The sequence below is a fragment of the Enoplosus armatus genome, chromosome 1 (assembly GCF_043641665.1).
Source record: "Enoplosus armatus isolate fEnoArm2 chromosome 1, fEnoArm2.hap1, whole genome shotgun sequence".
NCBI classification, from domain to species: domain Eukaryota; kingdom Metazoa; phylum Chordata; class Actinopteri; order Centrarchiformes; family Enoplosidae; genus Enoplosus; species Enoplosus armatus.
Window position 1 is genome coordinate 6,474,083 of NC_092180.1, and position 15,414 is coordinate 6,489,496.

Consider the following 15,414-nt stretch of genomic DNA (forward strand, 5'->3'; position numbering starts at 1 on the left):
CACAGGAGGAACGAGAGGAGAATACAACAGAGGAGAGACTCTAAGGAGGGAGATACAACTCTAATAGAACTTAAAGAGATTCATTTCAATCTCACATCACAGAGCCATACCCGCAAAACACTAATAGCTGTAGAAAATGAGCTGATTTCAAACATGTTCTCATTGATTCCCCGTTGCACCTTTGAGAGAGGAAATTACTTTGACACAGTGAAGCGAGCATTTGTGGAGAGTGCTGCAGTGGATGTGTCTATACAAGCTCAAAACGTCAATAATTTAGAGGAAGAATAAACAGCATCACTGCGACTTCAGTTATTTTCTATATCCATCATCAGAGACTCAGATGATGACCGGATAATAAACCGATAAATAAACAAGAAACTGGAAAACTTTCTGGTGGTAAGAGTGTTTGGCTTAGGATTACTGTGACCAAGACAGAGGTACACACACAAGGAAGAAAGTAAGAAAAGATTCTCTGTGATATTTATGGATTAAACAGAGATTAATTTCTTCAAAGCCCCACTTAGGGCAGACCCTGTGTACAAGGCCAGCTGCCTCAGTAATTCATCCCATTTATCATCAATTCAAAGAAAAAAAGAAAAGACTCTGGGCTATGTAAAGTGCACAAACCCTCATCAATAGTGTCAAACACAAGCACACAATGAGCTTCAGGTCATCATTATTTCTGACTTCACATCCTCCAATCAGAGGGGACTGACACAACTGGGGGGCCACCAGTTGGACACTGCTATGCTAATCCATTAGCCACCTGCTTCAAGCGAGGGGGGAGTTCACGCTTGATTACATTTTGCCATCTTCCTCAACAAAAAGGGAGAGTCTGAGTCAACCGTAAAGTAGTGATTGTAATGGACAGAATATACACAAAACCCTCTGATATCTGCTGTGTTAGGATTGTTTTATTCCCTTTACTGTTCCTCGATTTCCCACCTTGTTGTTTTATCTAGATGATGCTTTTCAGTAAAATGGTGTCTTGTTTATCATCTCGAATCTCTTGTTGTTTTATGGAGAGGGTTTTACTCGCCCCGTGGGTTAGACTGTGATTATTATGACTGTGCAAATGATCTCAAATCTAAGTTGTATTACATTTTCTCTAATGATCAGAGGTAATGAAACAAAATTACCTCAAGAACTAGGATGTTAAAATGCATTTCCACATTTTCTTCTATTTCCAGGCACTTCTTTTGGCGCCCCTAGCCAACTGTCCTTGGTGTATACTTTTGTTGTACTTTGCACTCAGCAGCTCCACTCTGGGAATTAGCGTTCAAACCTCTTCTTTGGCTTTAAATGGAAATGCACAAGAAGAAAGACTGTGCTGCAGCTATCCAGGCGCTCTCACTTTACCAGCTTATTAGTTCATGTTTAAGTAAAGCTCCCAGCTAAAAGACGGCCTTTACATGTCTAAGGATGCTGCAGCAAAGCGCAGGCATTGTGTCGAGCAGCTTTCCTAAAGTCCCATAACACTAAATGTGGAATGGACTGTGTGCAAAACAAGCATTGTTTGCCCCAGATATAATGCTGTTCCCCTTCGGAGTCACCTCGGGTTTAACAAGATCCCAGTGGTTTCATTTCACTGTTCACTACACACTCACACTCACTCCTCACACCTTCACAGATGTGCACAGGCTCTTGAATCCATCTAGGTGTTTATAAATAAGGCAAACTGTATAGAGAGCAGAAGACCCACCCTGTTACCAAGCTAGAGCATGCCTTTGTTGAAAGAGTTTCTTTAAATCGCTATTTCTAAAATGCCCAAACATTATACTGGAATTTTCTGGGCTACTGTACTTGACATTAACATTTAAGCATCTAACAAAGATTGAACAATGATTATTTATTTAACAACTTCAGCTCCCATAACTGTGATTCATAGGAGGCTGTTAAGATAAGAAATAATCACAAGGAGCATTGTGTTAAGACTTATCAGACGTGGTTAATTTCTGAGTCGTCTCTGACAAGAATTATTTTATCACTAAAGCATTTTATCAGCTTTGTGTTTTTGTCATCTTCTCAAGTAGCACCCAGTTTTGTATAGTTGACTAACACATCTGATTGGCACACTGGTGGTCCTGGTGAGTGGCGTACCGTGATCTAAGATGATGAGCTGGGCGCTGGACTGGATGTTGCCTGCATCGTTTTCCGCAAGGCACTGGTAGAAACCCTCATCTGACCTGACCAGACCCAGAACCTGCAGGTTGTGCTCCTTCTACAGAACAGGAGGGAAGGAAGAAAAAAATAAATAAATGAAAAACAAAGACAAGCAGTTAATAATGTTACAAGTGGCATTTTTTACCAACTCTTTATTACTTACATTTATTATGCTGATAGTACAATGTTTACACTGCAGAAAAGGTAGAAACGTAGCACTTAAGTGCCATATGAACTTACAATTAGTTTGAAGTAGTCACTGGGGATGACAGCATCTCCATTCTTGACCCATTTGACAGTGGGGGCTGGTGATCCTGAAACCTCACACTCAAAGACGATGTCCATGGACTCGTGGGCATAAATATTGGCTGGCCGGCTGATAAACTGGGGAGGAACTGTGGAATCCAGATGAGAAAGAGAGGAGTCAAGGATGTTAAAAAAAAATAAAACATCACATTTATTGTCAAAGTTCAGTTAAAGCAAAGGAGTGAATAAGAGATGACTGAAAAACATTTGTAGTAGTCATCTTTTCCAAATGAATTTCAGTAACCAATTTGTCAAAACTAACCAGGCACATGAAACTCCAGCAATCTGGTCTCTGCAAGGAAATGAACAAACCAAATGATGCCATGCCTCCCCTTTTCAACTGCCAAATTGCCAGTTAAGGGCGTGTGGAAAGAAACAGTATAATCCAACAACAACTTACTCAATTATCTTCTGCACCATTCACATAACTGTGATCTTTTCAGCAGACAGCAACACTCGGAATATTTGATAAAAAAGGTTCAGTAATCTCTGTTCTTATAAAAACAACAGCTACTTTGGTACCAGTACAGTGTGTTAGCATGCTACACTAGCCAAGCCGAGCACTTGCAGATCTCCCCTAGTCCTGGTAATGAGGGCCAGAAAGGAGTTATTTGATCTGCTGGGGCGATACAGCGCCTCATCAATCTGTCCTGGAACAAGGTCACTGGGAGCGCACGGCCCAGGCCTCGTCCTCTCTCTATAATTGGACTGTATGTGTACGTGAGGAGAGACAGAGTAAGACAGTCTGTGTGTGTGTGTGTGTCTGTGTGTGTGTGTCTGTGTGTGTGTGTATGTGTTTCTATGCACAACTGCCTTTGCTGCCTCTGTGCATTCTCTGATCAACGGCGACCTCGCTGACCACAGTTTAAATGACTGTATTGTTAGTGTGTCGAGCTTTGCCATCAGCCTCGTGGGCTCTGTGATAGCTAGTTATTAGCATCTATTTTGTGGCTATTCACACAGGCTGATTGGATATTAGTAGCATTGGGTGCCTTTTGTGGCTTCATTCAGCAGTAGCAGGTTGTCAAGTCCCCCTCATCTGGTTGATGTAGCTGTGGCTAATTTACTCCAACATGAAATTGCCTTCATTCTGTTGGGACACACTGTTACCAACAGCAAGGAAATTAAGAGTCCCAAATTATAGTTATTTGTAAGTAAAACTGCTGAAGAAACAACCCCCTGTGTACACATTTCTCAACCAATAACAGCCTCTATAACCAAGAAGCAGTGCAGCTACAGTACACATTGGGCACTATGACATGTTTGTATTTTCCTGACCTTAAAATGCACTTTGCCCATCTGTTTGGTATTTTCATGCCCTACACATGGAACAAAGGTGGGAGGAGAGGCGCAACTTGACAGAAGTTGCACACAAAGAGATAGCACAATGCCATTCCCATGAAATGCTTTCTCTGTAACTTCATCTAAAAACCCATGGGCAGCACCTGTGTGTGTCCTCGTCCTTGCCCCCCCCCCCCCAACTTGTCTGGAAAAATGTGATAATAGCAGGATTACAGGATTATATCTGTCATCTGTAAGGCTTACAGTAGGAAGTACAATTCTCTAAACTTCACAAAAAAAACATATTTAACAGTGTAGGAGTTTCCCAGGGTGGAGATTCCCTTCTGGTTTGATGCTACAAAATAAGAAAAACTTGTTTCAAACAAAAGCCTGCTGCACAGCATCTTGCTTTTTTTCTGTGACTTCCCAATGCCAGTTTTCCAACCACACAAAGTCAAACACGAAACAACTGGATCCAGAGAATATTGAAACCTTCCTTCGCATTATTTAATGAGTGTCTAGACTTTTACTGAGAGCTACTGTGTATTATATATTGACGTCTGAGACAAGGATGGAAATGAAGATGGTGATGCTTGTAGACTGGATCACTGTATGATTGTCAAGACAGCCATCACCCTGTTCTGTGTGTTTGTGTGCTTGTGTATACGCGTCTGAGAGTGTGTGTGTGTGTGTGTGTGTGTGTGTGTGTGTGTGTGTGTGTGTGTGTGTGTGTGTGTGTGTGTGTGTACCGGTGTTCCCTGCAGAGGGATGTGTGAGCTGTGAATAATGTGTTTCACAGTGTGGTGTCCCCTGGATATTTGCCTTTAATAGCTGTGCAGCAGAGGTAGGTGGAATCCTTGGTTTACTTTGGTGTGTCAGGGACACAGCGTTAAGATACCAGTGACTCAGTGTGTGTGTGTGTGTGTGTGTGTGTGAGTGTGTATGGATGGTTGAGCTATGCGTGACTACGAATCATTTTAAATGTGTCTGGATACTTATTTCACCCCATTATTACCGGTGCTACTGTATATGCTGTACATAATTGTGTTTGTTTCCTTCATTATGTGTATGGATGGATTTTGTTTGCATAGCACAAGTGTGTGTGTGTGTGTGTGTGTGTGTGTGTGTGTGTGTATAAGTGCCTGCTTATGTATGTGAACATATGTTTCTGTATGCCCATGCTGTCTCAATCTGTGCAGGTTTATTGTATTCATATGGGTGTTTGCATCACATTGCAATGTCTTTTAGTCAATATATTGTATGTGTGTGTGTGTGTGTGTGTGTGTGTGTCCCCTGGTGAGGTTTGCTGGTGACAGGTTTTGATGGTGACTGGTACCCGGCGGCTCTCTTTATCTCTCGCTCTCTCTCCCTGTTTCACCACTCAGTCTCCCATTTTTCCCCCTGACTCTTAATCTTCCTATAACTCCCTGTCTATCTCTCCATCTTCACCCCCACCTCCCCCCATCCATCTGAGCAGACATTTACCATTTTCTCTAAATGGAGTTCAGACATTTGGAACCTATTGGACTGAGCAATGAGTAGAAAAGCCTAAATATACCAATAACGCTTGGGCGATGGGGGTGGAGGAAGCTTTCAGGACTCAACAGAGGGTGACATGTGTGGACGGTGTGTGTGTGTGTGTGTGTGTGTGTGTGTGTGTGTGTGTGTGTGTGTGGAGGGGCAACTCTAAATGGCTCTAAAAAGTCTGATGACCTTCCTTAATTGGCTGTTTGCAGTATGAAACATGCAAAGGTGAACGTACTCAAATCTGCAGAAGGCTGCAGAGGAGTGCTACTGGATGCCAGCTGTCGGTCAGCACCGAAGTTACTGTGAAAACATCCAACTTCTTTATCAAAAATAAGTGGTTCATAAAACAGGACATTATAGATGCCGGTGGTGTTTTTTTTTTGACCACTAATAGTGCAGTAAAGCAATGTCTTGATCAGCAGGCTCCTGCATTCTTTGTATATTTTGGTGTAAAAGCACATGTACTACGATGCACATGAAAACCATGAGCATGTGGGTTGCATTTCTGCCGACTGCAGAGGGCCGCAACAGTGGCAATAATGCGCTGTAAAAGGTAGCAATCAAACAGAATTCAGGTTTCAACAAAAAAGGCATTGCAAATACTTTTATCTTTAAAATGTTAAGTAAGACACATTCAAAATGTCTGTCAGACCATAACGATGTATACAATAAGTTTTGTTAAAAAAATCCTAATCCTAAACTGATAAATGTAAATAAAATTGTGTTTGTATATGATGAAAATTCCACATGGTGGCTTTTAGGCGGTAAAGAGGGTATGTTTGGGGCATGTGTGCTTGATTGACAGGTGTCTTAGCTTATCGCACTCTGCAATGCTTTTGCCGTTTTCCATCAACTCTACCAGTAACCAGGATCCAGTAACTGACAGAGATGATGATGAGTGACCAATCCACTAAATATGTCCCTTCATAAACATTAGCAATAAGCCCATGTTTTCCTGCAGTAAACAGTTCACAGACACACAGATGCTCAACTCTACCAGCTGGAACGTCTCCAAACAGGCTGACTTATACTGGAACATAAATACCACTCTCTAATGAAAGAGAAATCCAACAGAGACAAAAAAAAACAACAAAATAAATGCAGATATGCAAAAGAGGGAGAGAAAAAAAACATCAAGACAAATATAAAGGAGAGAGAACAGCTGAAAAAAACACTCCGATACCAGTTCTTTGGAGCTGGTATCATCTCTCTAGCCTGTAGCTTAGTAAAAGAAGCTTTAATGTAGACTTGCACTGACTCCAGTGAACTACTAAAAGAGGGCCACAAAAAGGTCAAGTGTGTGAGCTTGTTAAAACAAAACCCCACAGGATTCCTAAAGGGATTCTGGGCAGATTACTTTACTTAAAGCTTCACTGGTAGCCAGGAATACACTGAATAGACATATACTGAGGGGAAAAAGTCCAGCCTGCATCTATTGGTACTAATAAAATGGTGACATATCAAAGTCAAAAAGCTGAAGAAAGCAGCCGTTTTTGCCTCTTGAGTCAAAGGTTGAAATAAACGGGTTTTGGACATACATACCCCAACATTTGGGCTACACCAGTCATTTATTAAGGCCTAATGTAAGATGGTTGAAGCTAAAGTATCCAAATATGAGAGACATTTTCCTACTTTGTTAGCTTGGCTGGAGTCCAGTTAGCTTCATAAAGTTAAACAATAGCTCTTGGGCAGTCAGTGTTTACTCCGAGGGCAAGTGAGCTCGGACTGCACTAATTACCCATCCTGCTCCTCCAAAGATAACAGCTTTACTCTTAATCCTGGCCAAAACAAACAGCTTCGGCAGTAAGGCGGGAAAGATGCTTGGTGCTTGCTTTCCTAGTCATTGAGGAGAGCATAATGTCCTGTTAGAGGCAGCGTCATAGAGAGGGAGTTCAATCTTTGGATGTTTTTGTGGACTCCCTCTGATGGTTCTAAAATTACTAGAATTGAGTGAAAGCACAGGCCTGAGATTGTCCATGAAATGCTGAAACAAAGCTCCCTTGATGGCTTGGTTACGGCATATAAAAGGAGTTCAAGGCACTTCCTAAGCGCAGGGCCTTCAAGGCAAAACCAATTCTAAGTAGAATTGGCTACTACTCTGAATGAATCGAAAACATGGCAAACAAAAACACAACTAATTTGACCATTCACTTGTATTTCATGTTGTATATTTTACTTTAAAAGGCAATATTAATGTCTGTTAATCCCTGGTAATCTGGTGCATGCAAGTCTTAAATGTGATAAGGTTTTAGTGGGTTAACTTCTGTAATTCTCGAGTAGAAACAGGCTAATTTGTCTTAAATACTGATATAGTAACATATAGTAGCCAGGATTTATATACTTTAGTTATTGTAAACAAAAATAGGTAAATACATTTTTAATTTAAGGGCTACAAAAGGATATAACATTTCCCAAAAAGATCATCAACAATCCCTGTAATACTGGGAATATTCAAGACCTCAAAGGTGTTTCAGCCTAACAGGAAGTCACAAAACTCATTGCCAGAATCAAAATTTCCTGAAGAGTGACACCAAACTAGCAAACTATGTGGTGATGAATGACTGTGCGTTTGCGTGTGTCCTCATTCTAATGAACAGAGAACTGGGAATCTCAGTTTCACAGTTGGGCAGGATGAGTAATGCCAGCCAGAAGCTGCTACCCACTCAAACACCTGATAAAGTGGGCCGAGTTGGACCGGGTTCCCCGCAGCAGATGTAGAAACATGGGACAGACTAACACAACAGCTCTGGCAAAACAAAGCCTCGATGTAACAAAACAGACACACACACAGTACTTGCATGTTGCGTGTGTCATGCAAATGTGGCTCTATCTGAAATACATAGATGTATCTGTGTTGATTCCCCACAGATGAATGCAGACACAAAAGAATCAGACAGAGACACCTCCACACACCTCTCACCACACTGGTTGAGATAACATCCCCTATGACAAAGGGAAAAGGTGTGTGCCCGTGGGTGTTACTCCTTATCAGATTGGTGTGCTTTTAATAGCTTAATGGAAAGTTTCTATTTATTTCGGCCAGAAAATAACCACTCTGTGACACTGGAGGGAAGGCAGGAAGATGGCGTGCCAAAGTAAAATCAGACTAAAATATCCACCAGATCTTATCAAATCTGTAATTCTTCCACGCCTCATTTACAACAACTATTCCCGTCTCGAGTTGGAAAAAATACTTTGAGCACAGTTCAGAAAAAAATCCCTCTACCGCATTTTCAATTGATAAGTTAGTAGATGCCACACATGCTTTGACTTTTATTAAGTTATAGTCACACTTGTCTTTTTTCTCCTGGTGGAAGAATGTGAGCTGCACAAAAGATGTAGATGTGATATACAATCAATGTCTTACTTTTATCTTGCTTCAAAAGACTAAAGAAGAAGGTGGAACTGCGAACTGAAATTTTGTATGTGTCTGTCTATTTTTGCCCATTTCTATAACAAGGTAAAAACACTCCTGCTGTCTGTGGCTATAAATCTCCTCAGCCCATAGGAGAGACATGAAAGTTTTACAGGGGGCAGGGATTTCCTGCATGTGAGCGCAGCACATGGAAAGAACAATTAAGTTGATGACATGATAGCATGAGGCCATGATAGATGAGGGCCACTGACTCGGAGCCCTATAAAACTGGAAACATACATGTTAGTGGAGAAGCTATTTCTGTCTTGCAAACACAGAGTCCAGGTCTGGGTGGTGCCCCTGTCACGCAAGACCATAATCAAAAGCTGCTGCCTCCTCTGGCCTCATTTATCCTCTTGCCAGCTCTAATAGAGGGTGAGATGTCACAGCAAAGTCACACTGACACAAACACACTCACACAAACACACCAGTGTGTGTGTCTGTGCAGGACTCCAAGATGTGATGTGAGTGAGCTGAACTTTGGCGTTATCACTATTGTTTAGAGTCTGACATTCTTCAAAACTACCTGCCTGGAGTTCTACTGTAGAAGGAAAAGTTTGTTTCAGTAAAACGCCAGATTGTGCTCGTGACTACACAAATAAAGGCTCTAATCCTCTTTGTCTCACCGGCACTTTGATTATATTTAATACAAAGACATGGCACACACTGCTCTTGGATATCTATTGCTTACTTGCGACAGCCGCTGACATTATCTCTTCTGAAGCCGTTTGTACATCATTTCACATTACAAAAGAGGTATTTGTGTTTGTTCAGTTGTTTTGTCTCAAGATATAAGCTTTTCTGTCACTTTTCTGTCTAGACCTTTTTTGGGAGCTCTGTTGTAAATGTGCAACAGGTACATGCTCGGTGTAAAATCTCATTCACTTAAAAAGTGGTATGTGGTTCTGATCAGTAGGGTTGACTGCTGAGGTACCGTTTCTCACACTGCAGTTAGGGACTACAATGGTTGATGCTAATAATCAGTTCGAGATTTGACTGGATCATACCTTCTTGATTCTTCATAGAATACCATGACGTGAACAATTTTCAGAATCATCTGTAGATTTGATGTCACATAAAACTTCTTGGCCCTTTCTTCCATCAGACACTATACATTGTACAAGTCACCACATTATTGATTGAAAAAACAAATAGTGCAAACGTACTCTCGGTGAGTAGCAGCAACCAAGGGGACTTAAGTTAACTGAAGAGCCACCAAGGCAGGTTCAAAGTTTAAATAATGGTTGAATCTGAAAACCATGCACGTGTGAACACACACATTTGCTAGTGAATGCACACAGGTGTATAGAGTAAGTGCATAGTTGACATTGTGTGGTGTCATTATATATGCATGGTTGTGTGTATGTGCACACACCTGCTGCAGCCTTGATACGTCTCTCCCTCCACCAGCTGCATCACAAACCCCCAAGCCATCCCGAGGCGAAACCTAACAATGTTTTACCGTATCAAATCCCCGACTGACTCTCTGCATCTTCTCCTAAGCACAGACTGTCCAGTGTTTATGAAAAGCCACAAGCCGTAAACACACAATTTCTCCTTGTTACTGCAGCAAAAGAGGCCCTAAAGTGTTGTAGAAGGAGTCAGTCATACGAAAAATTGTTTTGTTGTTAGTATAGATTCATACCACACTGATTTGTATGAGTGTCTTTTGCAAGCATAACTACTTCTTGAGGGAATCAATTGACCTTTCAAGTGTCACTTCTGTTATCAAGGGAGCAAATCAATGCCACAATCTGGTTTATTCATGAATCTGGATGAAGCAAATACAATTAGGCCTGAGAGTCTACCGCATGGGATCTAATCAAACAGTTTTATCGTATTACAATGACGGATGTCTTTCAACAATATTCCAAGAGCGCTGATCAATCCTCTACAGTCCTGTCACATTGGAGGCGGAGGCTGGCAGGGGTCGGGTCGGAGACATGAGGGATTTGAGAGAGAATTCGGTGGACAGACTTGAAAACGAGTGACGTCAGATGTCCTCCTGTGACCTGATCCGATTTTCCATTACTGTCTCCTTTAATCACAGTGAGCGACGGGAAATGATGAAAGGGTGGTGGAGGGGTGATGAAGAGATGAAGGGATTTGGGAAGAAAGGGATGGAGTCATAGCATGATGTGGCTGTGTGTGAAACGCAATGAATGCGGGAATGAGCCTCAGGGTGTTTCCCCATTCTAAAGTTATTTCACACCAAATCCTGTTGACTTGCTTCACCTGGGAAAAGCATACAAGCGCATATGACACGTTTGTGTTCATGTGTATTTTTCTCACCAACACAAAGTCTGACAACAGTAATTACAATGCAATTACTGTGGGTGTGTCTGACATGTGTAAGAATGATTTTATTTGAACTTGCATGCATAGATGCTAACATTTATTTATTTTTATAGTTAGTTTTAAGAATATTTAGTGGATATCTGAAACCATTTTCTGACAAACAGTTTCTCAAAGGATTTTGAAAAACTTTGAGTCAAATTATTTCAACAGGGCTGTACATTATTTAGCACTTTTAGAGTTGGGAGAAGTGATTTCTATTAACTACTGACCCTTTAACTACTGTACCATCAACACTGTGAGCTTTTATTTATTGAATGGGTTTAAAAAAACAACGTAGATTTGTTTCTGTTTGTAAAGTGACACTTGGACTTGTTCACAGTTTTGTTGGAGGCAAGCACATTTCAAATGACGACAGATAACCAGTGATGTAATTTTCCTTTTCATCGTGACAGAAAACAAACAATGTGATGCAACATTAATGGTCGTTGTAACTGTCACTGTGCATTTGTAAAACTGGTCTTTGTGCATGCACAGCGTGTGGATATGATGGTTCCCTTAATGTCATCACATCAGGCAGGGGTGGATATAGTGTCTGAAATGGGTAATATCAAGTGTGTTTTTTCAAAGACCACTTAAAAATGTTTGGGAAGAGGGAAGCAGACAAAGAGGATGTGTGGGGGGAAATGTACACTAAGTGATGAGTCAAAGTTAATCTACCTGTTCCAAGTTCTGATTATTGACAATTTGTTATGACGATTGTAAGTGCTGATCATTTGTAATGACCTTTACAGTGCAGAATATTAGTAACCTTGGCATGATCTAGTTAAGATGTGCTTGGACTTTTGTATTTTGCACCATGACAGGGCGTATTGATGTGTTTATTATAGACCAGTCTTGCGCCAATTAGGCTCTTACTTTCAAAAGTAGGACTTTGAAAGTGAAGATTTGTCAGCATTCACTTGGGAAATAGCAGCTGTTGCTTGTGAAAGTGTGATAATTAATGTCTCAAAACCAAAATGTCTAGAATTCAAATTTGCTCATCAACACTGAATTTTGAGTGATACACAGCATCAGCAGTCTAGTTCCTCCACAGAATTGACCAAAAATTAGATGAAGATCATTTCTACCTGAAGCCCATAAACTGTTTTAAACTATAGACAGGAAAAACCTGCAGTATATAAACAGGAATTGGTGTGCTGTTGCTGTAATGTAGCTATACAAATGCTGCTAAAATAGCAGGTTAATTATTTTGCCTACTATGTATGGTGCTTCTACTGCAGAGGTGTACTGTATACGCGTCTTCTCACCATGTTTGGTATCTCAAAAAACTGCCAGCTACTCTTTCAATCTCTTGTAATTCTAGTACTTGTCTTTCTACTGCCAGCAATATGTGCAGCTCAAATCTTTCTGTCATTCCTGCGTGGGGTGGAGTTATGTGGAATAGCAGATATAAACAGGTACAAACACTCCTTATGCTGCCTACTAATGCCAAATACATTGCTCACTGTCAACACTATATCTACAAAAACATATCCGTTTTCAGAGTGTGCAGCACATCTCAATAGGGCTGAGTTACCTCTACCTCTACATAGTTTGCATGCAAGAAATACACCTTGTTCATTTCATTTCACACTAAATTCTCAGTGGCTTGGTTTCAGGTCTGGGATATGGATCTTTAAGGCATTTAATAAGCTCATTTCCAAACTTAATCAGATGAAATGAGACTGTTTCCAGTGATAGAAGGAAGGTCTGAGCGTTCAGTTGGACCTGGAGTGACTCAGCTCTTCATCACTGCACTCTCTTTAGTAACTAATACATGCTCACTTGCCACTGCTCTTCACTAATGTCCAACCAGACAGATTGGAAGAAAGTCACTCTGTTCCTAATTTATTCCCAAAAAATAAAGCCCAAATTTGTTCTCAGATTGGCTGACTTGCAACTATGAAAGCCTGATTTAAATCCTATAGTAAAATTCAAAATATCACCTACCGTCACCTATTTGAATGTACATTTATTTATTTATTAAGTCCTGCTGTGTATCATGTATTGTTGTGATAGTTATGACGGCTTACCTGCCAGTGGAAGAACAATCCACTCATCACTTTTATTACTGCCACTTAGTCACTTTAAGATTTCATTTTACATTAATGTATAATTATTGTTATTAATTGTGGTTAAGTATTGTGTATATGGTGTGTGTTGTCCCATATGCCAGTGCCAAACACAAATTTCCATTTTATGGACAATGTAATAATCTGAATCTGCACCTTTGGGCCTAGAAAAGAGAGAAGACACTGTGGGTTGTTGAGGGTACCTTGTAAGGTGAGTTCGGCCTGGGCTTCAATGGTTGTGTTGGCATTGTCTGCCATGCAGGTGTAGATGCCGGCATCCTCCTCTGTGAGATTGGAGATCTGGAGACTGCCTCCGCCCAGCACCTCCACATGGCCGTCACTGGAGACGGAAAGAAACAAAGTTTTATTCATATTAATATTTAATATATGTTTGATCTGACTGTGAACAAGTGTGAACCTGGTGATTCCTTTTTTATAAACAGTATTAATGACTTTGGGGCTTTGCTACATGAAACACACTAAGCATCACATGCAGGAGACCCCTGGCTGCTGATCCTATGAGGTCATAGAGAGTTGATAGAGTCGAACTTAATAATTTACATTCAGATCACTGAGTGGTAAAGGTTGCAGCCTCTGGAGCTCCAAGTTAACTTCACATCTCTTCCTTGCCTTCCATGCTCTGTCACCTTTTATCAACTCTCTGAATAAATAAAATATGCTCAAAGCTGCGTCAAAGGCAATTTACAATTCTTCTTAATTTACATTTTAATATATTGATTTATAGACAATTTGAGAATTCAGAAATCTGGTAAAATATACGTCTACAGTATATAAGAAAAGAAAATATAAACATTCAGTCATCTACTTGTGGAATAAATTAAGCTACAGCTGGGGCTTGTAGTTTGTACAGTTGTTACATCACCTTAACAAATGTTTTCGTTTTCTTTCATCAGCTGTTAATTAAGTGGGGTGACGTGCATCTACAGACTAACAATACAGTGATCTAACATCAAGGAGAAGTGATCCTGACTTCAAGAACTACTGTTTCTTTTCATTCAGTATTGACAGAGGTGATACATATCCAGAGAGAAAAATTCATACGATTATTGAAGGTTCACAACCTCTAAACATTTTGAGTATTTTCCTTTTCTCATACAGGCTCAAAGTACTATTCACTCTGTCTTGTAAATTTCCAATTAAATATGTTGTCCCTCAGTTAAAATCATTATAAAATTGAATCTTTTCATGTATAAAAGATATATTTACATGCTGCAACACACAGTGGCAGGAGATAGGACTAGCTGTGTTTGAGTGTAACATCAGTCATGCTTTTCATCAGGCATTTCAGACTGAGCCATCTTAAATATTTATTATTCTAAACTATTCACGGCTAATCCAGAAATATAACCACACATCTATTTGTATAGCCTCTCTTTGAACCAGTGACCCTCCTCCATTTTAAACAGTCCCAACTTTAATTTTCCCAATAGGCCCAGGGGGAAGCAGTCTGTGGCCAAGCTCTGGCTTGATTCAACAACCACTGGTGCATGGGAGTAGGAGGAGGCTGAGAGGAAAGAAAACAGAAATCAATAGCTCGCTGAGAGAACTCTGCATTCAGAAAGAGAGAACCATAGAGGCAGGGGGAAATGTAGGAGCAGCGGGTCGGCTGAGGAGGATAAAAATCCAAAGAGGGCCACAGCAAGTGAGATGCAAGATCTGTGCATAATGGTTTTTGCACAGAGGAGCGAGGATACATGCAGAGGTAAAGAGTGCACCGAGGAAAACAACCCTATGCTGCAGGTTGATTTAGTTCTTAAACAAACTGCTGACTAGCTAGGGCTTCCACACAAGCTCCTGTTTCTCTTTCCCTGACTACTGCTGGATTTTGGCAGCACTGGCCTTTGAGACCATCTGCCTGTCTGTCTGTGCTGGAGTGGAGCAGTCGAGTGGCACTCGACCTGCTGTCACCAAAATGACATCACTGTTTCACATGTATTGTAGGGGTAAAATAGACTATTAACTTCAGCATTAACCACAATCGCATAAAAGTATGATGGTAAGCCAACACTTCAGTTTCCGTTTAACGAGACTTACTGTCTTATAGGAAAGTGAAACTTTAGTGCCCAAAAAATGAGAAACTCAAGACTGCAAAACGATACATGATGGAGATTTAAATGCAATTACAGGTGGCTGCTTTGTAGAGTTTTTGTACATTTTCTTCACTGATGGTAGTGGGCCACAGTAACGTAGCTCATACCACTCTCTCACCAAAGCCTTTGTTTGAGGCAGATTAAATGAACATGGTGTTTCACCAGGCACCGACAGGTTAATGCCTGGTTGTCATTGTTCACA

At 40.7% G+C, this 15,414-nt stretch overlaps 1 protein-coding gene across 1 annotated transcript in view; it reads right to left on the reverse strand.

The window, feature by feature from the left end:
* neo1a (neogenin 1a) overlaps positions 1-15,414 on the reverse strand; it is a 145,532-nt gene that overhangs the window by 40,725 nt on the left and 89,393 nt on the right. Inside the window, exons 5-7 of the mRNA XM_070922966.1 lie at positions 13,305-13,441; positions 2,404-2,558; positions 2,101-2,221 (exon numbers count right to left, since the gene is read on the reverse strand). Of these exons, the coding sequence (XP_070779067.1) occupies positions 2,101-2,221; positions 2,404-2,558; positions 13,305-13,441 (413 nt within the window). The remainder of the gene's footprint in view (positions 1-2,100; positions 2,222-2,403; positions 2,559-13,304; positions 13,442-15,414) is intronic.